At 54.2% G+C, this 26,333-nt stretch overlaps 1 protein-coding gene across 2 annotated transcripts in view; it reads right to left on the bottom strand.

Moving 5' to 3' along the window:
* The window catches only part of NDRG1 (N-myc downstream regulated 1), a 59,510-nt gene extending 33,775 nt beyond the window's left edge, over window positions 1-25,735 (bottom strand). For both annotated transcript variants that reach the window (XR_003793514.1, XM_029222598.1), the window contains exons 1-3: window positions 25,626-25,735; window positions 13,493-13,573; window positions 10,113-10,148 (exon numbers count right to left, since the gene is read on the bottom strand). Coding sequence is in view for 1 of the 2 variants with exons in the window: in XM_029222598.1 (XP_029078431.1) it covers window positions 10,113-10,148; window positions 13,493-13,555 (99 nt within the window). In the remaining variant the exon portion in view is untranslated. The remainder of the gene's footprint in view (window positions 1-10,112; window positions 10,149-13,492; window positions 13,574-25,625) is intronic.
* Window positions 25,736-26,333: the final 598 nt, after the last annotated feature.

Raw genomic sequence — 26,333 nt, 5'->3', positions numbered from 1 at the left:
AAGCTACACGCCCAGGGTGGCAGAGCAGGAAGCTGAAAGGAGTCTGAGACTGGGTGATATTCACAGCCTGCTGTACCAGGCCTTCTGGGTCAGCGAAAATATCAACCATTTCCTTGTTTAGGGCACTGTTTGTTGGGTGATATTAATTCTAACGATACACCCACCATGGGACCTTGGCCAAGTTACCGGACTTCTCTGAGAATTCCTCCCCTCAGCTGTAAACTGAGGTCAGTAACAAAGCCTTCTGCTTGTGGAGATGCTCCCAAGACTTTTAGTAGGGACTGGAAAGTGTTTTGGAAGTTGCAGCGTTTCCCTCCATGCTGGCTGTTACAGATGCCCACCCCAGAGATGATTACTGTCAAGCCACAGGGACTCGTCCCCAGGGTTTAAGGCAACTGGTTGGATGATCTAGGAGAGCTCTGAGACCAGCTGCTGCACCTCCCTCCATAATCCGCCTGCCCAGCAGGCCCTAGGGAGACGCTGAACGCTTTGGACTCTAAGAGGATGACACACTTACCCAGGCTCTAAGTCAGCTGGCGCGCTGGGCCACCCCTCCCCTTGGTCTAGCAAGCCTTGGTCAAGCCACAGCCTGAGGGCAGAGGGCGCCCTCTGGAACAGCAGGCAAAGAAAGCTGATTTAGTCATCAGACGTAGCATTAAGTCAAGGCTTGCTGAGGCAAGCAAGGCAAATCATGAGAACAGAGGCTCCAGAGAAAAGGCCAGGGGCTTGCCCCACCACCAGCTTTATGTGCAATAACCCCTCCCCCTATCTTCCTGGTCCATCTCCTGTGCCCGCAGTGGGGGAGGGGAGGCCTGGCTGAGCCACTGGTCTCGTCCTGACCATTCAGTAAGGAGCACATGGATTATGAAGACTGACAGGGGACGGTACGTGTGTGGAAGGAGCACAATCGTATTTGCATAGAAGGGCAGCCGTCCCCTTACCGGACAAACACCATAAAGCCAGGGCTGGCCCCGGTGCTCTCAGGACAGACATTTCACAGATGGCAAAAGCCAGCCTCCAGGGCTGAAGCCTAGCACCCAAAGCTACACAGCTGCAGGTAACAGGGTTAAGATTCCAGACAGGCCCTTGGGCCTCTCAGTCCTGATACCTGGCCCACTGGGACACCTAGAAGAGAAGAAGATCTCAAAGGGGCCAAGCTCCCTCCGTTTCTCAGCTTTCTTTAATGCTGCCATCACATGGAGAAACAGAAGAGTTATAGTCAGGAAATGACCTGTAGCGGGGGAAAGGGTGCCAGCCTGGGAATACAGTGGGAAGCTGGAACCCACGTGAGGACGGCGATTCTCCAAGCAAGAAAGAATCAGGGGGAAAGTCTCTCCTGGATTAGGGAAAAGCGGAAGAGTGGAAGCAGGGCCATCCACGGAGCAGAGGGAGGCAAAGGAGGCCTGTATGCTGAGTCTGATGCTGTGTTTACGTCACAATCGTGACACCCTGGGGACAGGGCTACTACCCCCATTTTTATAGGTTAGAAGACTAAGCCCCCAGGAAGTCAGGTGACTACCCAAGAACGCAGGGCTAGCAGAGGGAAAGCTGACCTGAACCCGCTTCTGTCCACTGTATCTATTTTGCAACACCAAGAGATGTGCGTCTACACTAGGTCAGCCTGATGGCCTGGGCTGGACCGACCTGGGAAGCCCATCGGAGCCCCATCACGGGGACGCTGTTGGGCAAGGTGCTCTGTCCCCTCCACCAGGAGGGCATTCCCAGGAAGCCCACAGAGGAGGGCAGAAGAGGCAAAGCCTCCCTTGGCACTGACCCAGATGCGTGCCGCTGCCATCTGCCGCTCGGAGTTTGCTCTAAGTCCTAACTGCTTTCTCAGAAGTGAGGCTAGGGGCCGGCGGGGATGGGAAACGGTGGGCTGAGGATTTCCAAGCCTCCGAGGTCTTCCCACCTTCAGTCAGGGGGCAGGAAAACAAGAAGCAATCGTGTGCCAAGAAAGAAATTCGTAAAAGGTCACCATTTCCATTTTCCCTGTGAGCTGATCTGCTTCCAAGAGACGGGAAAAAAAAAGTCAGCACCCACACAATGGGGATCAGACGTCCCCCCCTGGCCCAAATCCACCAGACTGGGAGCTCCAGAGCAGGAGCCAGACCCCAGGAGACCCTCCGGCCCACTGCCCCTCCTGCCCCGGCCCCCTCTGTCCCCTCCACCCAGAGGCCCTGTGGGTAACATCAGCTCATTGCCCGGAGATCCCTGGTGAGCACACAAACACAGATTCCCATGGAAACTGAATCAAATCAAACCATCCAAATAACTAAAGATCCAGGTGGAAGGAATTAGAAATAGCACCAGGAGAGGAGATTTGGGGCCAAAGGAAGTTACCCAGCCCCTGAGCGGGGAGTGATGAGCAGTGGACTCAACTCTGCTGTCCCCACACCGCCCCCCCCCCCCCCCCCCCCCCCCCAGTTATATGGCCTTTGGCTCCGCACTAAGTCAAGCGTTGCCATCTATCTCATCATCGTGTGACACTGGGCAAGTCCCTTAAACCCCCGTCTCTTCAGCGCGGTTGGCAACAAAAACCTCTATTAAAGGGTTGTTTTGAGGATTAAATGAGATGATGCAGGAAGAGAGGGCAGGACAGTTTCTGACAAACAGCTGACGCTCAAGATACTCCAGCTCTTACGACTCCCATGGTTTAGTATGTATCTAACAGTCAGATGGACCAAATTTAGGACTATCTCAATAATACCCTTTGACGAGTTTCTTAACATCTCCAAACTGGTCTCTCATCTGCTAAGGAGAGTATCATTTCCCACCTTGGCAGGGAAGCCCTGAGACAACGGGTGGGCACGCAAATACCCATTTGTTCCCTTCCCACCTCTTCCCTCCCCTCAGTGGCCTTCCACAAAGTGGCTCCCCACCTGGAGCAGAAGGGGTAGGGCTGGATAATAAAGCATCTGCCAGCTCTGATATTCTTGGATTCTAGAATTCTAGCCAAAGAAAATAAACCAGAACCCAAAATACTCTCACTTTCCCCACTCATCAGATTTGCAAACACAACTGCCTAGTCTGATGCCAGAACCTTCTCTGCAGAGTCAGATCAAACCACTTCCTTCCTGCAGCCCCAGCACCTCAGGCCAGCCGCCCACCCAGCTCTGTGCTCTGAGGGCTCCAGAGCCTCTCCAAGGGGGGACAAAGTAGGGTCTCAAGAGCTGCCCATCCTAAGGTGGCGTCAGGCCAGAAGAGATAAGGCCGAGATGCCATCTGCTCTGGCAGCTAAGCTGTCTCCTAAGACAGCAGATCTGGAGCTGCTTCTCACTGAGGACCTCTGGGCTAACAATGTGTATTTTGATTCATGCAAAAAAAAAAAAAAAAAAATTCTCGACCACTTTGGGAAAGGAAACGAGTCTGCCCGATTTAGTCAAAATGCTGAAGTACCAAATACTCCTCGAAAAATAACATTGGCTGCTTTGGGACACACACAGTGAGGCAGCTCAGCCTCCTTAAACTCAACTCCCAAAGCGCTGCCCAGACAGGGCCCTGATTCCATGAGCCATAAGGACCAACTAAATGAACAGATGAAAGTGGGCTGCCGTTGAGGCATGTCAGTTCTCGGGTCCTTACAGCAGCTCCCCCTCAAGGGCTTGAACATAAACCCACCATAGCACTGTTCAGATTATCTACCTGGCCAGATCCTTTTTGATAGAAATTGCAAAGGTGACCTAGAATCTAGCACTGCAGTACATGTCGTGGTTGAGAGAGCTGATCTGGGGCAGAGTTGGGTTCGGTGTGGCCCCTGCACAGTCGCTGGCCATGGGAAAGCCTCAGTTTCCTCATCTGTCAAGAAGGCATGAGGGTACAAAGTCCCAAAAGATTCAACAAAAGCCCCTGGGAAAGCCTGGGCCCCCGCCTGGCTCCTCAGAGAAGCTGAAGCCCACAGCAGGCAGGAGACTGTCGTTTTGCAGGAGCTGCCGCGTGAATCCAAGGTCAGGGTGGGTGGGAGGGTCTCCGCGCTGGTACGCTCTGCAGGCACCGCTGACCAAGGTGCTGTCAGTCTCTGCTCCCGGCCCCGTGACCCAGAGAACGTCAGCCATTACGGTGCACGGCATCCTCTGAAGGACATCCTTCAGCGACCCACGCCCACGATTTTAGAGACTGCTGGAAATCTGGGAAACCTTGACAGATATCATGAGTCAACAAGATCTAGTAGCCAAATCTAAATGAATATAGTTTTATCCAAAGATCTTTTTGGAAACAACCTTGACAAAGTGTCACTCGGCACGCGGATGCAGCTCAAATATTGTGATTCATTTGTAAGATGGATCCTATTAACAGCTTACAGGAAGAATACATTTCGCCCTTGGAGGACTCAGAATCCAAGCCAGAGGGACCTCTGCATGTGCCAATGCCTCTGCATGGGTGATCGGTCCCTAATCTCCTCCTGTCATATGACTTCACAAATCACTCAGGTCTCAGTCCAATGTCACCTCCTCCAAAAGCCTTTCCCGACCCCTTAACCTGCCCCATCTCATCAACCTGCACCATCGTCTTCCAAGCCCCTACAGTAGCTGGGGTTGTCATTTTGCTGAATCCTTCACGTGTGTTGCCTCCCCCTTCTAGGGAGTCAGGAGGCTGGGTGCAATCCTAGCCCTACCCCTCTCCCACCCCGTGACCTCAGGCAAGCGACTGAACCTCTCTGCGCTCAGGCTCTCCATCTGTCAGATGAAGACAGAGTTTGTTGTGAGCAGTAGGAAAGCAAAACCCGGCAACACACTGGGAATATGGTGCTGAGCTATTCGTTTAGAACTGAAGCCCCTGGAAAGAGGGCTCACTGCCTGTCAGGCTCACTCCAGTATCCCCAGCACCTAAGACAATGCCAGACACAGAGCAGACATTTGTTCCAGAAACAAAGGAATGCACAATTGGGAAAATGCATCCACCTCCCAGGAGAGCTCTGGGACTCACTGGGAGGGCTCAGCCCAGGCTGGGGCACGATGTTGATGAGCCGTCTCCTGCCTCCCCAGCCCCTCGCCGAGGCTAACCTCTGTGGTCTTCAGGTTGCCACTCTGCTGACGTTGAGAGGACGTGGCAGCCCGCCCACTCCAGCCTTAGCCACCTTCAAGTTCGCTTGCGCAGGCCCCAAACTCCTGTCCCCTGCTCTTGCTACTACCTGTGCCCGGAGAAGGGAGCGCATAACAGTGCTTGGCAAACTGTCAAGAGTGACACAGAAGCGAGGAATTATCTTCACAGAGGAGAGATAAACTACGTTTTCCAGGTTTCTTGAATGACCAAAATTTTAGCAATCTACAATAACCATAGGACCCAACAATTCCACTTTGGGTACGTACCCAAAAGGACTGAAAGCAGAGTCCTGGACAGGTGTTGCACACCCATGATCACAGCAGCAGTATTCATAGCAGCAGAAGGGTGGAAGCAACCCCAGTGTCCACTGGTAGATGAAAGGATAATTAAAATTCGGTCTAGACATATAGAGGAGTATTATTCAGCCTTAAAAAGGAAAGACATTCTGACACAGGCTACAGCGTGGATGAAACTTATCTCACGTGACATTAGGTGAAAGAACCCAATCACAAAAGGACGAACGCTGTGTGATGCCACTTACGTGAGCTACTTGGAGGAATTAAATTCTTAGAAACGGAAAGTAGAATGGTGGTTGCCAGAGGCTGGGTGGAAGGGAATGGGGAATGAGTGTTTCATGGGGACAGTTACAGTTTTGCAAGATGGAAAGCGTTCTGGAGGTTGCCAATGGGAAGGGGGTGGGGGAGGGATGGACTGGGAGTCTGGGGTTAGTAGATATAAACTGTTACGTATAGAATGGATAAACACCAAGGTCCCACTGTAGAGCAGAGGGAACTCTATTCAATATCCCGGGATAAACCATAATGGAAAAGAATATAATAAAGGAGTGTATAAACTTGTGTAACTGAGTCTCCTTGCTGTGCAGCAGAAATTAATGAAATTTTGTAAATCAACTATACTTTAATAAAAAAATTAATTAAAAAATTTTTTTAAAAAGAAAGAGTGCTGAGATGGATGGAAGTAATGGTTGCCCTATATTATGGATGTACTTCATGCCCCTGAAGTGTGGACACTTAAAAATGGTTAGGATGGTAAATTTTATGTTGTCTGTGTTTCACCACACACACAAAAATAAAAATTGGAAGAACTTCATGATACAGTTGGTAGAGCAGGTGTGTTATTGGACCAATACTGGTTGGGAAACATCACATCAGGGTTCCCCTCTGTCACTGTCCTCTCTACACAAGGCTGGAGCGAATTTCCCCATTTCACAGATGAGGAAACTGAGGCTGAAGGGAGGTGAAGCATCTTGCTCTGGGTCAAACAGCCAAGAAAGGGCAAACCCGGCTCTCGAGTCTGGTTGAATCTGTGGCCTTGACCTTGGGGAGGAGGGACATCCAAAGGCTGCTGCCAGAAGACGAAAGCACAGAGGGGATGGCTGCTTCGGTGGCGGGAGCGGGACCAAGAGCTGACATTTCAGTGACAGAGAAAGTACGTTAGTCTCCCTGCCCGGAGCCCCGCCCAGCCCAGCCCCGAATGATCAGCCAGCCCCTGAGGCTGACACTCAAGCTTCACAGCCCCCTGAGCCCATCAAACAGTCAGGGCCGCGGCTGCCACAGCTGCTGCATCTTTGCAGCTCTACTGCCCTGTCACTCGTCTCTCCCTGTTCTCAGGAGGGTGGGAAACGACCAGACAGAGGATCAGATGTCATCACCCTCGGCTGCCCGCACCTCACAACCCTGGACAAACGATTCCCCTCTTTCTCTGTCCTTCAGTTTCCCCAGGTGTAAACTGAGGGGCTGGGTGAGCCAAACCTGGGACCCCTGGAGACAACCTATTCACCTCCCACTTTCCCAGAGCACCCCCATGTACCCAGTGTCCTGTGAGACAAGAGACCAGCGGGGGGAGCTCTGGCCCGGGGACGGGAGAGGCAGAGACCTCGGCCCGGGAGCGGCACAGTAAGAGCACGGGCTTCCTTCCCGCTCCGACAGACCTGGGTGGGATACCCAGTCCCAGCCTCCGGCCTCAGTTTCCCCATCTGAACGATGAAGATAACGGTACCTCTGCTTATGCTGTTGTTGAGGAGTTAAATGAGATATTGGCCGGGAAGCCCTTAGCACAGGGCCTGGCTCGCAGGAAGCACCATTAAACCAGCCTCATCAGGCGTGGGCAGAACGGGAAGCTCTCAGGGCTGGAAGAGGCAAGGCTCGGGGTCTGGTGCCACCTTCCTGTCACTGCAGGGGACCTCAGGCAAGTGGCTTCCGAACGCTGACTCTCTTCTTCTTAAACAAGTATAACAGAGTACAACCAGAGGCCATGTCCCATGAGACTAAGCGCTCCTTGAAGACCGAGGTCTGTGTTTTGGGTGCCGATACAGCCAGTGAAGTGATGGGTTCGGGTCCCCCAACCTTTGATGGCCTAGAAGGTGCAGGGAGCTGACAGTCTGAGTCACAGTGGGACGAACGAACCAGACATGGTCGGTCGGTGATGGGTGGGGCTGAGTGACTAGCCGTTGTCCTGGGCCTGAGCTACTCATAGCCCCGCCTCCTGGCTCAGTCTTGGACCCAGGGAGCTGCCCTAGTCCTACCCATCCCAGGTCCCTCTCTGTTCCTCTGCACAAAGGTGGGCTGAGCCCACCGGGTGGCCTGGCTTCTAGCTCTAGTAGGGCTGCAGGCTCAGTCAACACCACCCCGCTGAGCCCCCGCCAGCAGTGACCCCAGAGAAGAAAGTGTGCCTGGAGGTCTGACCACGTTTCCTCCCACCCCCGGGGACATGTGCAGGGGGAGCTGGTGGCTCAGGGGGTTCCCAGACCCCGGAGTCTAAGGGTCACTTCCACATGTCCATCCATGCCTATGACCTGCATTCTTGCAGAGTGTGGCCTCTGCTTTCTGAGCAGTAAGCGCCGCTGTGAACGGCACTGGTGTCTGAGTTACAGCCAGGAGAGATGGGGAGAGGGCCCGGAAGTCGGGGGGGCCTCCCTGTCTGCATGACCTGGAGGCACTGCTCATCTGCAATAAGGTGATACCAGAGCCCACACCCAGGGCTCTTGCAGAAAGTAAATGCGTGCACTTAAGTAAAGTAAAGTAAAGTAAAGGCGGCCTGCCTAGAACAGTGCCTGGCACATAGTAAGGGCTCAAAATCAGTCATTCTTACTGTTTTATTAATTTTACAGATGGAGGGTAAGGGAGGCTCAGAAGAGTTAACTTGTTCAAGGGCACACACCTTGAAAGGGTCAGCTAGAATTAAATCCGGTTGGCCTGACTCAAAAAAGGGGGAGAAAAAGATGCTTTTGTTCAAGATGCCATGACATCTCAGCTGTGGCCTGACTGTGGCAAGTTTCACCGTCTGGGTGGCTCAGTTTCTTCGTTCATAAAATGGGGAGATGCCAGCCCTGATCTGAGTTCATCCACTGCAGATGCACCGAGAGGCTGGGACAGCAGTGATGCTATAAACCCAGGGTTGATGAGTCAGAGAGCTGCTCCTGGGGGGTGAGAGGGCATCTCCAGGCTCAGCTGCTTTTAATCACAAACCCCTGGGGTGGAAATGACCTGTCCCAGCCCAAGCTGTCCCTGCAGACTGCCCCAGACGCCCACTGACAGCAAGGGAGGCGAGAGGGCCCCAGGCTAGAAGGACCTCCCTCGGGCAGGCGGCATCCCTGCCAGCTCACGGAGTCGCCTTCAAGCCAAGCCAGCACCGCTCTTAAGTAAAGGGCACGTGATGGCTGCTAACCCTTGCTCAGGCTGCCTGCTCTTGGTCCTGACACAGACGCTGCTAGGAGGCCGTAAAAGCAGGTTTCATAGTCAAATCACACCAGGCACTGTCTAGCCGTGCAACTGAGGGCCAGGCACGCTTAACCTCTGAGCCTGTTTCCCCAGCTTTAAGAATGGAGACAGCAATCCCGACTGCATAGCGCTGCTGGGGTTCAGTGGGGTGTCCCCTGCGGAGTTCAGAGTCACACGTCTGGATGTCCAGGGCCTGGTGCACAGTGGTGATGTAATAAGTGTGCTCTGAACAAGTCAGTGTTACCCAGTAGGATGTGTTGGCCTCAGAGAACAAACAGCCGGACAGAACCAACACCTCGGACACACCCTGTGGGTTCCACGGGCGCGGGTCAGGGGGGTCTCCAGGTATAGCCAGGATGACGCATAAGTGCACTAAGGCCCACACACCTTGAGTGTGATCTTCGCACATTCACCTCCCTGATTTCACCCCAGCCGACGTTTCCAACCCCTCTCCCTCTCTCCCCTCCCTTCCAAAGACAACGCCAAGATTCCCAGCCTCTGGTGGATGCTGGGCCGGTCGTTGAAATACGAGATCCAGGAGGATGAGTGAGGTATTTGGGGGGGAAGGGGGTGAAAGGTATGATGGAGACGCAGGGCTCAGAATGGGCCGGAAGCCCGGGCACCTGTGTGATGTGCAGGCAGAGGTCCAGGTGAGCGTGACGGCCTGCATCTGGTCTCTCTTCGGTCCTGTCTTTTCCGGGAAGCCCACAAGACCTGGATGTGCTCAGGCTTCCGGCTCCACCCCCAGCACCTGGCACGGCATGGGGCCCATGCCGCTTTGGGATAATGAGTCCAGGATTTACAGTTCCTGAGGTTCTGACCCGCCCCTGGGCCATGAGAGGCCAACCCACTCTCCCCAAAACTTGTTCTTGGACAGACCTTCAGATGCACCTCCCACCTAGCTCTCATGTCAACCTGGAGCAGAGATGGAGCCAGAAAACCACAGAGAAGGCTGGTTTCACTTTCCCAGGCACAGCCAAGAACGTCAAGCCTCTGCTTCCTCCATTCCCTCCCATCGCAGGGTCCCAAGCCCACTCAGTGTCTTGCCATTCCCTCCACACACGCCCCACAGCTCTGCCCAGCTCTGCAGGGTTGAAGGGGGCTGGATATCTGTCCTGCTTTCACAGGGGGTAACTGGCTCCTACGCCCTTGGCCAGAACTCAAACGCACTTCTCTCCGGGGAGAGAAGCTGAGTGTGGGGAATCAGCTGAGGCCACTTCCTTCTCTCCCCTTACCCCTAACATCTGAACACTGATCTAACCAATGGAAGAAAGAGGAAAAGAGAGAAGACAGAGTAGGAAAGGGGGAAGGGAAGGCACGTCTTCTACTTGCCTGAACATCAAACTCTTGCAGGAGGCCAGTGATGGTCTGTGGAAAGACAAGAGACGTGGTCAGTTTCATCAGTTTCCCGGGGCAGAGAAATTATGTCAGAACACACAGACCTCTCCATGCCCTGAGTCTGTTATATCTACCCTATGTCCTCTGTGGGGCCTCTCTAATGCCTTACAGAGAGAGACTTTTCATCTCAAAGAATTGCAGTCCAGCAGAAAAGTAGACACAGTAGATGGATTCCTTTTTGACTGCAGCCTTAGTGAAAAAAGATCTGAAGGTCTAAGCTGACCACAAGCTTGAGAGATACAGGACTGTAATTGCCTATTAACTGATCTCTCTGTCTCCACCTATGTGCTACACTTTTAAAGCTCAAACCTGACCATGTTACTGCCTTTAAATTTCTTCCACAACAGCCTATCATCTAGATTAAAATCCAATCTCTCATGGGTGGAAGAGGAGAACAGAGCATTTCCCTCAATCCAACAATTCTGAGTGTCCAGTCCAAATTCCATCTTTCACCAGAGCTGACACTGGCAGGCCAAGCCCAGGAAGACAGGAAAGGGGCCCTTGTCCCCTGGGTAGCAGTGGAAGTACAGCTCAGAGTCGAAGTTGGAGCCACCTGGGCCAAAGTTTCCAAGAGATGTTACTGGCATGCTTTCCTCTCAGCTCAGAGATGGAGTTCAAACACCCCCTGAAAGCGGAGGCCCAGTTAGACCCACCACTACCCACCGTGAAAGAAAACAGCTCAGCAGAGCAAAAGGCAAAAGAGGTGACAGAAGGGGAAGGAGGACCCCTTGGGACAGCCAGGGGTTGGAAGATAAGATTGTAACAGCCGCCTGCTGAGAGAGATTAAAATAGCTTCACACCCCCTGGGGCTGGGGTTAAGAACATTAGGGAGTTTGATAAATTCAGGTGGAAGCAAATGTGGCCAAAAATACTTCGTGTGTGTGTGTGTGTGTGTGTGTGTGTGTGTGTGTGTGTGTGTGTGTTGCTAGGAGGGAGGAGGGAGTAGAAAAGCTATTCTGAACAACCCTAACCTTCAATATGTTAACAAGAGTGCAGAGGTCATCGAGATTGAGGACAGACATCAGGAAGAACTTCCCAACAGCAAACCTAATTAAAAACGCTTTGCTGAGTCAATCTAAGGAATTGGAAGGTTTACTTCCATCTAAACCTTGAAAGAAAGGGTCAATACTTAGAGACAGGCTGACATGTAACCTGGAGTTGATAATCTTTTAGACGTTTGTTTGAGAAGTAAAATTTTCCAAGGGTAGCACTGTGATGTCTAAAATATATAAATGCTGTGTTTAAAAACGCATTTACCCTTGCACTCAGCGATGCCACTTGGGGAGTTTACCTTAGAGCTGCACCTGCGTGTGTACGAAATGATGTACATGTAAGATCCAACGAGTGTATGAACATCCTGCAGCACTGTTGGTAATGGCAATGCGGACCCAAGTGTCCACATACAGGGCACTGGTCAAATAAATGTGGTGGAACACTGTGACACTGGAAAGAGAGAAGCAAGTGCTCTATGGACTGACGTTGGAAAGGTCTCCATCGTAAGTGGATAAATAAATAAAGCAAAGCATGGTATACTATTTCATATGGTTTTTCAAAAGGGATAAGAATATGTTGATATGTATTTGTATCACCTAGGGGTTGATTTTTTTCTTGTATGTTTGTTTGCTTTTCAATACTGTGTCAAAGATTCAGACAGAAGAGGAAATGGATTTGAAGCATGAATAGTGAATAGTATTGTAGCTGGCAAACTATGGCCCTCCCCATTCCTCCAACTTTTGTTTTGTAAATAAAGTTTTATTGGAACACAGCAAGCCCATTTGCTTACATATTGTCTAGGGCTGCTTTCATGCGGTAACTATAAAACTGAGTAGTTACAACAGAGACCATGTGGTCCTCAAAGCCTAAGATACTACCATCTGGCCCTTTATAGCAGATGTCTGCAGACCCCTAGCATGGCAATGATCTCAAGCATTCTGCAGCTTCGCCTGGCCTGGCTTCTAATACTAGCTGTGTCATCTATCCAAATGAACTTGGGCAATTCCCTTCCCAACAAGACCGGTTTCCTTATCTATATAATGGGAAATAGAAAGTTGCCTCCCACTTTCATAATGAAAACTCCATGAACTAATGGACCTAAAACAGAGCAGCCACTAGCAGAGTCATAAGCCCATTCCAGTGGCAGCTGGCCTGAGCTTGGCTCCAAGCCCCACATTTTGTAACCATGTGACCAACCCAAGAGGACAAATTAACCTCCTGGAGACTCAGCTTCCTCTTCTGTAAAATGGGAACAATCAATGAACCTAGTTTCTAATCAACCACAGCCTTATCCTTCCGTTTAGCAGGAGAAAACCCATGAAGTGTGACTGGCCCAGAGACAGGCACCCAGGACGTGGCTCATGCATGCTAATTTTACTTTCAAAAGCATTCAGTTGACCTTAGAGTAACTGCACTTTTGAACCTGAGCTTTACATTTTAAAAAAAGGTGTCTCATCACCGGCCGCTAAGAGGCTCTGTGAGAACTGGGACACGAACATAGTTTAAAAATACAGCGTCAACTATGTAAATGAAAAGCCTTTTCACATCCATCCACAGCCGGTCCAGGATGGATCATGCCAGGCTGGGCTGTAGGGCAGGGGCTTCTGTTTCCAACAGGGAGGACTTGTCGACCTGAAAGATTTGCCCAAAAAGATGGTAATAATTGTAGCAACAAGAGCTCATGAGCAAAGCTGGTCCCCTTCAGGGCGGACAGGGTTCTAACGGCTCCACATGAATTAACCCACTCTTTCCTCACCCTGGCCCCATGACATAAGTCCTAGTGTCACTGTTTTTTAAAGTTGGGGGCCTGGAGCACAAAGAGGTTGAAGGATTTGCCAGTGGTCACAAAGCTGCTGGGTGTCACAGGCAGGATCTGAACATAGAGAGTCTGGTCCCAGTGTATGTGGCCTTAACCTCTAAGCTATGGGGCAGACAGAGTCGATGGACAACGGACTTCATGCTGCAGGTTTTAGAACCACAGGATGCCAGAGGTGGAGGTGATTAGAGGAACTCTGGTTCAATGTCCTTACTTCACAAATGAGATCAGTGAGGAGAGGGCAGAAAAGCCAGCGGTGGGTGAGAGGCCTGGCCACAGTGCCTTAGCACTCAGGAGCCAAGCTGGGACTTGAACTGGTACTTCTTGTCCCTTTGCATCCCTGGACAAGGTGACCTGTGGAAACCAGGAAGCAGTGGGCATGTGCGTGTGTGTGCATGTATACACATGTGGCAGTGTACATGCATGCGTGTTCCTATTGTGCACACACGTATGCCTGTGTACGAGTGGGCACGGGATGGGGTTAGCCAGGGGCATCTCCACTCACCTCCCCTTTCTCCACCAAAGGCTTCACCTCAGCGAGGTCCACGTCCTGCAGCTCCCGAGACATGTCCCTGCTGTCACCTGCCTACAAAGGGACAGAGACCAGGAGGTTAGCGCTTCCTGCTGAGACATGTTTTCAGAAAGGAGCAAATCTGAGGCCAGGGAGCAAGCCTTCACTTGCACAACCCAGCAGCTCCTACCTCCTGCCCACCGCCCCATCCCATCCCACTCTTGCCCCTGGGGACCCAGGGGAGTAGATTTCCTAGGATGGGAAACTGAGGCTTACGGACGCATCTACACTCAAAACCAGGCCCTCACGCCCAGTCCAGGACCACCCACCACACCGAGGACGTTTCTCCCTACATTTTCGAAGGAGACCCACATCGCCGAGCCCAAAGTCAGGCAGCCCCAGCTTGACGACCAAAAGGGGGCAGAAGGTCGCGGAGGCCCGCCACAGGCAGGCATGGCACTAGCTTCCTCCTTCTTCATCCTCAAACTAGAGGGGCCCCAACAGAGGGGCGGCCACGCAGATGCCCCCGTGTCCAGCTCTGTGCAGGGCACTCTGCTCCATGCTGGGGGAAGAGGGGCAGGGGGCAGGGAACACCTCACGCCAAGGGGTCTGACACTGACCACTCAGGAGGATTTTGAAAGAAAAAGGACTTTCGAGGCAAAAAGCACTGCATGAGCCAGATCAGGGGTGGGAGAGCAGGGGTGAGGAGGGCCGGGGTGGGGGCAGAGATCGGGGTGCGGCAGAAGAGGTCCTCCTTGGCTCTGACGCCCAGGCAAGTGCAGAAGAACCAAAAGAGCTAAGCTGAGCCGAGTTCGGGCGGCGGAAATGCCACCATAATCGACTCCCTGGGGAGCGAGGCCTGGGCGGTGACAGTTACTGAGCGCACACCTGGGTGCCTAATCAAGGACCTGGTGGCATAAACGTTTCTTGTTACGGATGAATAGTCAAACTGGGAGAACGAAGCGCCCACCAGTACCGGGGTGAGGCACAAAGAGTCCAGAATGAGGGTTCCGGGCTGCAGGCAGAGGCCGACGAGACAGGGTGAAGAAGTAAGTGACAGGAGGAGGCCAGAGACCCTCAGGTCACAGACCCAGACCTTCCGCGTCGGCTACTTGGTGAAAAGCCGCCTGACCTCGGCCCTCACGCTGCTCCTTTCCGGGATGGGGACCTCGCCCCAAGCTCCCCGCAGACGTTAACAGCCAGAGAGAGAATGCAAGTCTCTGAACTTCCAGCCTGGGGCTCCTCTGAAGATCCAGCTCCCCGAACCCAGAAGAGCCCTCTTTGTGACACACCTCTCAGAGGTCAGCGGGCGACAGAGCAGGGGCCCCCCAGCCCCCAGCCCTGTGCCACTGTACATGGCATTCCGTGGGCAGGTCCCCTGGGATGCTCGGGTCTGGGGCCCCGGCACGATTTTCCCCAGTAGATAGCCAGCCCCACAAGAATGCCTTTATGCAGGCTTTGGAGTCCAGGCTCCAGAACATTCTGAAAACAAAGTCGGTTTTATATTTGTGAACATTGCTGGGCAGCTGCCAGCTTGGAAGCAGGAGGCATGAAAAGCCAAGGTCTGTCGGCCTTGCTAACTCAGCGTGTTCGTGGTCCCGAGACCCTGGCCGTGGGACACCTCGCCTACACAGCGCAGGGAGACTTCCAGAAGCCCGGGGCTCTGGCAACGCCACCGTTCGTGCTCAGAGGGAAAGGACTTTACATTTCACAGGGGCTCCTTCAGAAGCCAGGGATGAAGTCGGGGTCTCCCGCTACCCCCTGCGCGGGCCCGGGCAGGCCTCCTTCAGCCCCCTGTGCGAGTTCCTTAGGACAGGTAGCCTACCCGGCCCCTTCCCTTCCCTACCTGTAGCTCCTAGCATCACAGCCAGGTGCAAAGTCGGGCCTCAACTCGCTTGTTGAATAGACAGATGAACGGCTTTCGTGCAGCTTCAGAGCAATGTTTGTATGTAAATTCACTCTTACATGATCACCAGACCACAAGAGTGAAACACTGTGAAAACAGGTCTATATTTATAAGGGCTCATCCCAGACTGCAGTTCAGCCCGGTGTGCTCAGGTCTCCTTGGCTGCCAGGTGCCATGATCCCACTAGACTGTTGGCCTCTACCTGCCCCCTCATCCTCTTTCAGAACAAGAAATAGTTCAAGTCCAACCTTCCTGGCTTCCCAAACATGCTCCCAGAGAAACCTCTTTACTCCACGCCTTCTTTTCCTTCCGACAACCCAGCTTCCCAGACCCCAAGAGACAGTGGGTTGAAAACTGGCACGAATCCCTTGAACATCAGCATTTGAGAATCGCTGCTTTGGGCAGGTTGGGTGAGGGCGCCTCCCGGAGCCCCGCCCTCCATGTGCTCAGGGCCTTGGGGAGGCTCAGGGCGGAGCCCACGGAGAGCTATCCCGGTGTTTGTCTAAACGAGGGTGATTCTTCCCCCCCCCCCTCCATTTGGCGCTGTCTGGAGACATTCTTGATCATCGTGACTGGGCGATGCTACTGGCATCTAGTAGGTGGAGGCCAGGGCAGCTGCTAATCACCCGACAGCGCACAGGATGCTCCCGCAGCAGAATTATCTGGTCCCAGTAGGGAAGAGGCTGAGACACCCTGGCCTAGACCAAGAAGCAACTAGTGACGTCCCCAGGACGCTGAAGTCTGCAGGGAGACCAGATAAAGCAGAGGGACGCTCCAGTTCTCCTTGTCCGGGGCAGGGGGGTGCCTGCAGGCCCGGGGCAGCCTGTAGCTGATAACCGTAACTGCAAATGTCCCAACAGGAAGAGTCGGCCGGGACCTCCGTCTAGGTCACTGCCCGCAATAACCAAGGCTGCCCAAATGGGCTGCAGGAGGTGCACCTTGAACCTTCCCCCTCCCCATGCCCCCCACCGCCCTCCCTGCGCTACTGGAGGAGCAAGAAGACAGCCTGCTTGGCACCCAGCTCTGCCGACTTAGGCCACCTGAGGCCAGCCCTCACCCTGTCTCTGTCGCCTCAATCCAAAAACTTCGCAAACTTTTGGTTCAGAAGCTGTTTGCCTGAAGGAAACCTTATAAGGAAGTTCAGTACATAAAAACTGATTGTCTTTAAGAAGAAAGCTGACGTGCTTTGGGCGAAGCCAGGGACATCTCCCAGCAGCCCCTCGTGCCCCCCCTTCCTATTATCTGCCACCGCCCCCCGGCAAGACTAGCCCTCAAAGACCATCTGTTCCAGCAAGCGTGGACTGCACGGCAATTTACCCGGAGGTGGCTTTCCCGTACAGTAGGTTCTCATGCGACAGGCACTGAGCAGAGAGAGAAAGGACCCCTGGTAGCTCCGTTGACAACTCTACTATGTGACAAGTTTGGGTGCTCTGGCTGGTTCCCCCGCCCCCACCAGGTGCCACTCGGAGGGTCACACCAGGGTCACTCCCCGCAGCCGACCTGAGGCCCAACTTGGCTCAGGAAGCTCTCTCCCTGCACTTGAGGCCGAGCGTTGGATGCCCGTCCCCGCCCTTCTCCACGGCCTCCTGAAAAGTCCCAGCGCAGCGTCGGACTGAAAAGGGCTGAGGCAATCATGCAATGGACAGGGGGTGACAGGGCCAGGCCACGCAGGGCACAGGGGTGGGAGCCCAGGAGTCCGACTCCCAGCCACCCTGCAGCATGGGGATGGGGCCGTACCTGCCAACTGTGTCTCAGCACAGAAGGAAGCCGCTCCAGACAGGAAATGAGGTTGGGACAGGCCTCCTTCTGCTAAAACCCCACTCCGTGCCCAAAACAGGGCTCCAGGTCACAACGCCAGCTGCCAGACTGGTTTATACCACATTTTCCTTTCCCACCTACTTGCCCAGAAGGAATTCTGAGAAAACCAACATCGCAGAAGTGAAAGGTAGCCAGGAGCTAGGCGGGGAGACTTGAGGGTCAGACCTGGGCATCACCATTCATTGGCTCTGTGATCTAAACTCTGAGCCTCAGTCTGCTAATCTATAAAATGGGCATAACAACTCCTGTTCCCAGTGAGTAGCAGCGGGGCTTAAATGAAACTATGGCACACAGAATGTGGCAAATAGCTGCTTAATTAATCAGTGCACTTTTCTGGCTGCCTCAGAGACCGTGGACATCTGTGGGGACACAAGTCTATGTTTCATACATTCTTAGTCCCGGAGTGGCCCAGCAAGCAGGGGACACAGAGAAGAGCTTCAGCAGGTGCCACATGGGTTTCCAGCAATCAGACCCAATGCACCATCACACAGGTCAATGAGTAACAAAGGCCCAAGGGGGGCGGGCAAATACCTTTCCAGTTCAACAGACCCAGGAGTCAGTCAGCAATTAGCTGGACTTCATGGGTTCCAGGGAAGCCAAGACTGAGATTTGTCCAGAGGAGGGACATAGGTGACCTCGGGGACTGGGAAGGCAGTGGGCAGAGAGGCATTTCAGGCAATGAGGTCACGTGAGAGCTGTTAACCAGTCACCGGGAGAGCGAGGGGACACAGCCTGGGATTCTCAAAAACCCTCGTAGAGCAGCAGGAACACTGCTTAGGAGTTGGGGCATGGGAACCCCCTCACATGACTTTCCCCAAGTCATTCATCCCCTCCCTGGGCCTTGGCTTCCCATCTACTAAATATGTGGTGTGTGTTCTATGGACAGCACATGGTCCCCAAAGCTCAGGATGGATGGGAGCCTAGGCGGGAGAGTGCTGCACGCAGACAAAAGGGCCGTGCACCCTGGGGTCCTACCAGGGCCCCATGCAGCTTGGCTCTGCCTGGATCCATCTGCCCTGGGAACCTGGAAGAACCTCTCCTCCCAGCCTCGACCCTGTCCATTAAACAGGAGTCTCCCTCCAGCTCTGGCACTCTTCTAGCAAGCCACACAGGGGGACCTATCTGCAAGTTCTGCTGGGCCCCTAGAACTCCCCCGAGGCAGGGCGGGGGTGTCCAGCAGACAAACATCCAGGATGTGCTCTAGGAGCCCCAAGATGCACCCATCTCAGCAGGAGTGGCCAAAACCCTGCACACACACAGCAGGATCACAGCAACAAGAACTTCTATGGCACCTCCTGGGCTCCAAACTCTGTCCCTCCTTTGAGCTTTCCAGCAACACTAGAAGGTGGACCTTATCGTGAACAATCTGACAGGGAAAAACGGAGGCACAGAGAGATTATGAAATGTACCCCAAGTCACCAAGCATCAAGATGGCACAGCTTAAAGCAACCTTAAAGGGGACAGTTGACCACGACACCAGCTTACTCTAAATAGACATACATACCGTGCACCCAGCCCCAGGGTGAGGATGTGCTGAGGATGGGCTATATGTGTGCCCGGGAGGCTTCCCCTGTGTGGATCAGCTGGGGGAGCCATGTGTTTCTCCCTCTACCATGGGCAGCCCCCCAGAGCCACCACGAGAGGCCCCCTTCCCTGCAATACCACCCGGGATCTTCCTGTGGGTTCTCAGCCCCCCTGAGCCACCATGAGAGGCCCAGCCCACATCTTAGACTTTTCTGTTCTCTCTTCACAATACCCAGAAGGACTTCAGTGTTTAGCTTTTCCCCAGAGTGCCTTCCTGACATGGCAAATCCAATACTTTGAAAAAGGGTTCACTGCATTGTTCTATCTGTTCCTCAAGGAGGTCCCTGGAAGAATGTGGATCTGATCATCCCAGCTTACAGATGGGTCACCTGAGGCTCAAACGCCAAGGCCCATGTGACTCCCTTAAGGCCTAGACTCCATCCTTCGACGTGGGTGCAGGTGTGCAGGGCAGGCGCAGGCAGACCACAGCCTCCTGGAGTCCTTCAGTGAAGCAGAGAGAGAGGGCCCAGGAGCGATTGTTGATAAGTTTGCATCGATTGTGACGGTCAGCCAGTGGTCCAGATTTTGTCTGCTCCAGAACACGCCTGGTTTCCAAGCCACATGAAAGCGGTGTTTTTTCCAGCACACTGGACTCTTTATAGAACAGAATTTAAAAGGGGGGGCGGGGGGATCAATGGGTGCTGCTGTCGCCACAACATCTTCCCCGAGTACAGGGATCCCTGGAAGGTTCCAGAGAACAGACCCCCGTCTGCGTTAACCTCAAGGAAAGTAGCCTTGGGGTATGCCTTGCCTCTTTCTGCCTTGCTGTGAATGCGTTCTTTGGTCCTTTCTTTGCCAAAGAGATTTTGATGCCAAGCTACCAGGCAGTTGGTGGGTTCTCTTGATGTTTTCTGGACCTTTCGAAACCCAAGGCTCTGGGGAGGGTGAGGAACTTGGTGGCCTTAACTCTCAATGTTTTTCTTAAGTAATAAACCTAGGAAAAAATATGGCTGGACTCACTGGACCTTCAAGAAAGTTCCCCAGTTGAGGGGAAGGGAAGTCAAAAATAGGGCTTTCAAAAGTCAATAAAACAGTGACAACACAACTGCGGAAAAGCAGATCAGACAATCAGAATTCCTCGAGGCCCCTGCTGCTTTGCATGGAGGTTGAACCTCGGCAGCATTCAACAAACTGACTGATATTGAAAGAATGAAAAAGGAATCACTAAAGAGAAGACACACCCAGCTGCATGCATTCCCCGGGTACCAGTCTAGAGCTGAAACGGAACTTGTCTGTGTTCGGCCAGAGCACAGAACCAGCAAGAAGGTCAGGGAGTGTGTCTGGGACACAATAGCAGGAAGAGGGAGGGGCCAGCACTTGGTCCTCGCCCACCCCCTTCCCTGCAACACCACCCAGGATCTTCCTGTAGGTTCTCAGCGGAGTTTTGGCAGCCCAGCTACGTGTTTGGCAGAGAGAAGATCAGATCGTCTGCAGGGACGAGCAGAATGACGGAAGTCCAAAGGAGGATGCTGGGTGGGTTAGAGGATTTTTCTGAGAATCTGCGGGACAAGCATAGGCGGCACTGGATGGTCTGTGGGATAATTTGTTGAAAGCACACAGACGGAGCCAGTGTTCGCATTGGATGTGGATGTAGTTTCTTCCTACAAAACCCTTTGTCCCCGAGATGGGATGAGTGCCACGCTGACGGGATCCTTGCCCGAAATGGTCTTGCTGCTTCTACCCCCTGGATGGCCTTCCGACCTTTCCTACACAAGAGGGCCCAAGTTATTTCCTTAATAAGTGGAGGTTTCCTTTGGACCAACATTAATTGAGTGCCTACTAAGTGCCAGGCTCTCAGGTCTACAGGGAAAAGGGTGAATAAGGAGACAACCCAGAATGATCCAAGAAGGGTACCTAACCCAGCCTGCCTGCCCGGAGGGGAAGGCCAGGGAGGGCTTTCTGGAGAAAAGAGACAAGTTCAATGATTAATAAGGAGAGGGGAAAGGAGGTGAAGGCTCCCAGCTAAGACAGTCCTCAGAATTACCTGTCTCGTAAGAATGCCTCTCACACCCACATTCAGAGAGGGCTGCCCAGAACCTTCTCAAAGCCAACAGGGTGGAGTCGGGGGTCAAGATGGGGGAACAGGATGGAACCCCGGTCCCCAACCACCTCTTTAAGCAGAGCTGCACATGGGCGTAAAATTTATATGTACAGAGGTTTCCACAGGTTTAAGGAGGAAAAAAAATCTATAAAAGATAAGGCCTCCAGACTGCTAACGAGTCCCATTTCCTACCACCTGTTGGAGGAACAGCCCTGCCGGAATGGAAACGCCTGGAGATGGAGCCCGGGTGAGCAGGGGTTGGCAGGTCTTCAGTAAATGAAGTCAAAGATTGGGTCAAAGAGAGACCTCTGTGTGGACGCGAATTCTGTAATCTGGTCTGTCCTGTGGTGCCAAGTCAGATTCCCAGGATTACCCAGGTCTCTTCTCACAAGGCGCCCACCCTGGAGAGCTGGGCTCCATGCACACCTGATAAGAGTCCTCCACCCCCCCTGCCCACCCCCCTCCAACAAGCCTGGGCTGGCACAGCAGGGGGCCAAGTGAGTGTCCAGGGAATTTAACCTCCTCAGGTTCTGCAGCAGAAATGGCCAACCCGCCTGTCTCTGTCTCCAAACATAAAGAGAGAGAGCAAGCAGAAGGGCAGGGCTGGAACCAGACTGAGATCAGGGAGGCAGGAAGGGCTGCCCGAAATGAATCCAAGAAACAAAGTTCAAGTTCTAAAGACAGGTCCAGAAGGATGTGGGCGGGGAAAGGTCCAGGGCGGCTCACGTGGAACAGAACCCCATCACTTGATTCTGGACAAGCAAGTGACCTGCGCAAGCCTCAGTTTTCTGACCTGAGAAATGGCAAGGATGTCTCCTATCTCAACTGAACCAGGCAATGCCCTGAAATCACAAGTCATGTTAGCCAGATAAGAGCTACTTACTGAGTACTGTGTCCCCAGACCCTGGAGGTATGAGAAATGTGGCCAGCCCTTTCTTTTCCTCTCCCCCTACCCATTATTCTGGAGCAGGTATCCTCAACTCTGGCCGCCTTCAGTACACCCTACCCCCGGCCCAGCCCAGGGAGCTTTGAAACAATGCAGATTCCTGGCATATCCCAGACCTACAAGGCCTGGAAATCTGCATTTCAGACCAGGTTCCCATTACATTTTTATGCATCCAGCGTAAGCCTAGCTTTTTTTTTTTTAAAATAAGTGTATTTATTTTACTTATTTATTTTTGGCTGCGTTGGGTTTTTGTTGCTGTGTGCGGGCTTTCTCTAGCTGCAACGAGCAGTGGTCACTCTTTGTTGCGGTGCGTGGGCTTCTCACTGCAGTGGCTTCTCTTTTTGCGGAGCATGGGCTCTAGGGGCGCAGGCTTCAGTAGTTGTGGCACGCGGGCTCAGTAGTTGTGGCTCGCGGGCTCCAGAGCTCAGGCTCAGTAGTTTTGGTGCACGGGCTTAGTTGCTCCGCGGCAATGTGGGATCTTCCCGGACCAGAGCTTGAACCCGTGTCCCCTGCACTGGCAGGCGGATTCTTAACCACTGCGCCACCAGGGAAGCCCAAGCCTAGCTTTTTGGAAAAACTTCAAGAAGCAAGACATGAGTCCAGCATTGCAGGTGCTCCCACTGGTCTGGGTAAGTTTAGAACAAAGGTTCCTGCCGCTGATTGCCAAGGAAACGCCTTGTCATTTGTGGAACTGATTGACAGCAAAGTCCCTCACGGTGTCCTCACAGGCGAGTACTGTTCTCAGTTCCTTCCACGGATTAACTCAATTAATATTTACACGTCCCAGTGAGACAGTGCTGTCTGTTATTCCCATTTTTCAGGGGAGGAAACTGAGGCCCAGAGCTCCTGATTGCCTCTCTGTACTTTTCATTCAAGCCCTTATGCAATCACCCCCAACACACTATCATGAAAAAGAACAAAGGCTTTCAAGTCTGACTCCCTGGGTTCTAAGTCTGGCTCTCCCACGTTCAGTCACGTGGCCCACAAGCAAGTCCCTTCAACATTCTTGGCCTTGGTTTTCTCATCCATTCAATGGAGCCAAGACAGCCCAAGCAGAGCTCTTGCAAAGATGAGATGGGATGCGAGGATACAGCCACTGATCTGAAGACAGAGAGGTCTTGTCCCTCCCCGGCCCCCTCCGCCTGAGTCAGGCCCCCTCCTTGCTAGAATCTCAGATGCTGAGTCATCACCTTGGCTTCCTTTCTGAAGCTCAGGGCCTTCTGAGTCACGCCTTGGATGGGATTCTCTGGAGTTGGGTCCCAAGGAAGAACTGCAGCTTCAGGCCATCAGAAAAACACAATGCAATCTTTCTTCCCCTTCCTCGCTGAGGCAGCTCAGGCCAGATTTCAATGCACTGAGGGGAGGGAAAGGGGGGTCCAGCTCTCTTTAGATCTGGGGTCCAAGCTGGAGGAGGCAGCCCAAATCCCATCAACCACCGCTTAGCGGGGCTGCAGCCCTTTCTCACTAGACTGAGTCTGCTAATCTCTCAAGAACACACAATTCACACTGAAAATCAATCAATCACCCACATTCTGTCTGGAAAGTTTCCTCACCAGAAACTCAGTGAAGATCCAATTTATTTTTGCCCCTCTGACAGCAGAAAATAAATCTCTCAAGACTGAGACCCCCTTTCACCACCTTCAATCCCAGCCAGGAGACCCCTGGAAAGGGTCTTGGAGAGCCGATTCCCAGTTTCGGCTCATCCTTGGTAAGTCGTTCCCTGTCTCAGTTTCCATCTGTAAAATGGGTAGAAGTTGGACCAGAAAGTTGTGTGAGTTTTTAATTCCAGTCCAAATTATCAAACCAATGGATAGTAATCCTGGATTTGATTCTCAGGAGAGGAGACCCCAAGAGATGCTCCAAGGTCTCCTTGGAAAGCCCAGGCACATGCTACCACCAAAAGGTCTACTGCCTCCTTGGGATGCTGGCTACCTGCGGGATCATTGGGGAGTGGGGCAGAAGGGAAGGAGCCATTCAATTCATTCAGCGTCTGTATTTGATCCCTGCCCAAGGACCTGGCCCTGGGCCAGGTGCCAAGTGATGGGGCGAGGGAGGCAACACCTTCCTTCTCACTCTCTAATGGGAGACAAGGTCCCACAAAGCTAAGAAGGGACATCCCAGGCTTCGATCCTTACACCAGAGCACTGTCCCTTTGGAGGTTTCCCAGCACTTCCGGACCACCTCTACCTCCCCTCCTCCCCTGACTCCCACCCTGTGCCGCTCCGTTCCAGCAGTTACCACCACAGAGGGCTGGGGGCTGCACCCGCACCTGCATTCCTCCCCCACTTGGTGAGCCCCTTGAAGGCAGGTGCCGGGGCCGGCACTCTCTGTACCTTGCTTATTTCAGTTCACGTTTGTGAAACTCAGTAACGACTCCAGAATTTCTATAAAGGAGGAGGCTGTGCTGGAAGGTTTGCCTTGACACTGCATTTTTCATAGCAAGAACACGGTTTGTGTTTAGATATTTTGTTCTTTAGGAGAAGGTGAAGTATGGCTAATGGCCATTATTAGGAGGCTAAAGCCCTCCTGCGTGGCCACTGGCTGAACTCTCTTCGAATCTTTAATCTTTCCCAGTAACTCAAAGGAACCAAACAAACTTCAAACTGAAGCGCCCAGGACATCTGCGAAGAAGAGTTGGTCTCGGGCACAAGACAACCGGGCCCTCCGCCACCAGATTTCCCTCCCCCACCAGCTGCCAGGCACCTCCCCCTTCCAAGCCACAAATCGGTGCTGCCCCGGACCCACAGGGACGTCTGACAGCAGAGGCGACAGACGGCCGAGTGGGACTGGTGGGCTGGGGTGGGGGGAGGGGAGGGGTAAGGAAAAGAGCCACTAAATCCCAGCGTCAGCCACTAACGTGACCCAAGCGGTGACCGCGCGTTTGCCCCGGAGCGCACCGCTTTGCACCACAAGCCCTGCCCACGGCTGAACCGGAGGCCGCGGCGGATGGCCCTGGAACGTCCGAGCAACTCCAGCGGCTCTCCTCCTGCAGGGCAGGAGAGGCGGGCCCGGGAGGCAGGGGAGAGAGGCGAAAAGGGGGAGGCAGGGCGGAGGCGAAAATGACGCCACTCGAAGCCCCCTCCGGCCCAGGCCACCTCTTCCGCGACGCCACAGTGCCCACCCCGGGCCACCTCGGGGGCCGCACCCTGCCACCCTCGCTCCCGCGCGTGTCACACGCGCTGTGACACACCTCATACCCACCCCACCACGCACACACACACACACACACAAGCGCGCCCCACCCCTGCTTCCAGGCTGAATGGGCCCCCGCCCCTCGGACGCACCCTGACTCTGGGCACAGTCTGGGAAGCAGGCACACCCACGCCCCCTTCTCCCGCCTCATCCCCATCGCCGCTCACCCCTACCCACCGCCTTTCTACACACGCGCACTCAACCCCTCCTTCCCCAGACACCCCACTGCAGGGACAAACGCCACTCCGCCCCCGACACACGCACTCTTGGTCCCTCCCCCTGCTCCCAGCTCCAGCTCGCCCCCCGGCCCGCGGCGCCAGCTGTGATCTGGGAGGGCCCCGGGAGCGCGGTCAAGGTGTGCCCCGAGCCTCTCCACCCCCGACCCCGACCCCCAGGATCCCACTTCCTCAGCTAGGGGAAAGGTGAACGGGGACCTTTTTTTCCTCTTGTAGCCGAATCGAAACCCCTCACTCCGGCAGTGCCCGCGCCCCCAAATCCCCTGCTCGCTCTCGCCCTCGCCGCACGCGGAAGCCGAGCACTTGCAGCTCCGCGGGGCCACAAAGGGCGGTCCAGGAGCTGCAGCAGCACCCACGGGCGACCGATCCCTCCCCGCCCGGCGGGAAGAGGGCGTCAGGCTTACCTGAGGTTGAGAGAGAAAAGCAAAAAGAGCCGGAGCTAGGCTGGCAGCGCCCAGAGGGAGCGAGGAGAGCGGCGAAGAGAGGCGTGCGCTCCCGAAGCGGAGCTGGGAGCCAGGGGAGGTTTGTTTATGCCCCGGAGGAGGGCGACTTTATAGGCGCTGTGGCCCCGCCCCCCGTGCCTCGCCCCGCCCCCGCCCTCCCGGGCCCGGCTCGCAGCGGGGACACACCCCTCGCCGCTCCCTCCTCGCGGGCGCTCCTCCCGCTCCCTTGGGCGCCACTGGCCGTGCTGGGGCAGCGCGCGGCGGGCGCCCGCCGGAGCCGCCGCCTGTTGCGCAAGCCCGAGTAGGGGCGCGGCGGGGAGGGGCCTCCGGTCCCGGCGGCCGTTAGGCTCTGCCGTCCCTTCCTTCGCCCGGAAGGCCGGGGCCTCGGCGTGTGCAGCGGGCGTGTGTGCACCGGGGATGCGTTTGTGCGCGGGTGCGTGTGCCTGTGCGCGCTCGTGCGTGTGCATGGGGACTTCCATGTGTCTCTGTGTGACCATCTCCATCTCAGAGTTTCTTCCGAATCCCGTCGCGCCACGCCCTGACATCCCTTACGGGCGACTCCCCACTTCCTTCAGGTTTTAGCTCCCGAGCCCCATTTAGCTGCCTCCTTTGCTTCCCGGAGACCCGCTCCCTGCGACTCTCACCCCATGCCCCTGCCTTGTTGCATCA

The sequence above is a fragment of the Monodon monoceros genome, unplaced genomic scaffold (genome assembly GCF_005190385.1).
Source record: "Monodon monoceros isolate NGI ecotype Baffin Bay Population unplaced genomic scaffold, NGI_Narwhal_1 Super_Scaffold_14, whole genome shotgun sequence".
Lineage (NCBI taxonomy): Eukaryota > Metazoa > Chordata > Mammalia > Artiodactyla > Monodontidae > Monodon > Monodon monoceros.
The sequence above is the reverse complement of the archived record's forward strand: the minus strand, read 5'-3'. Positions and strand labels throughout refer to the sequence as shown.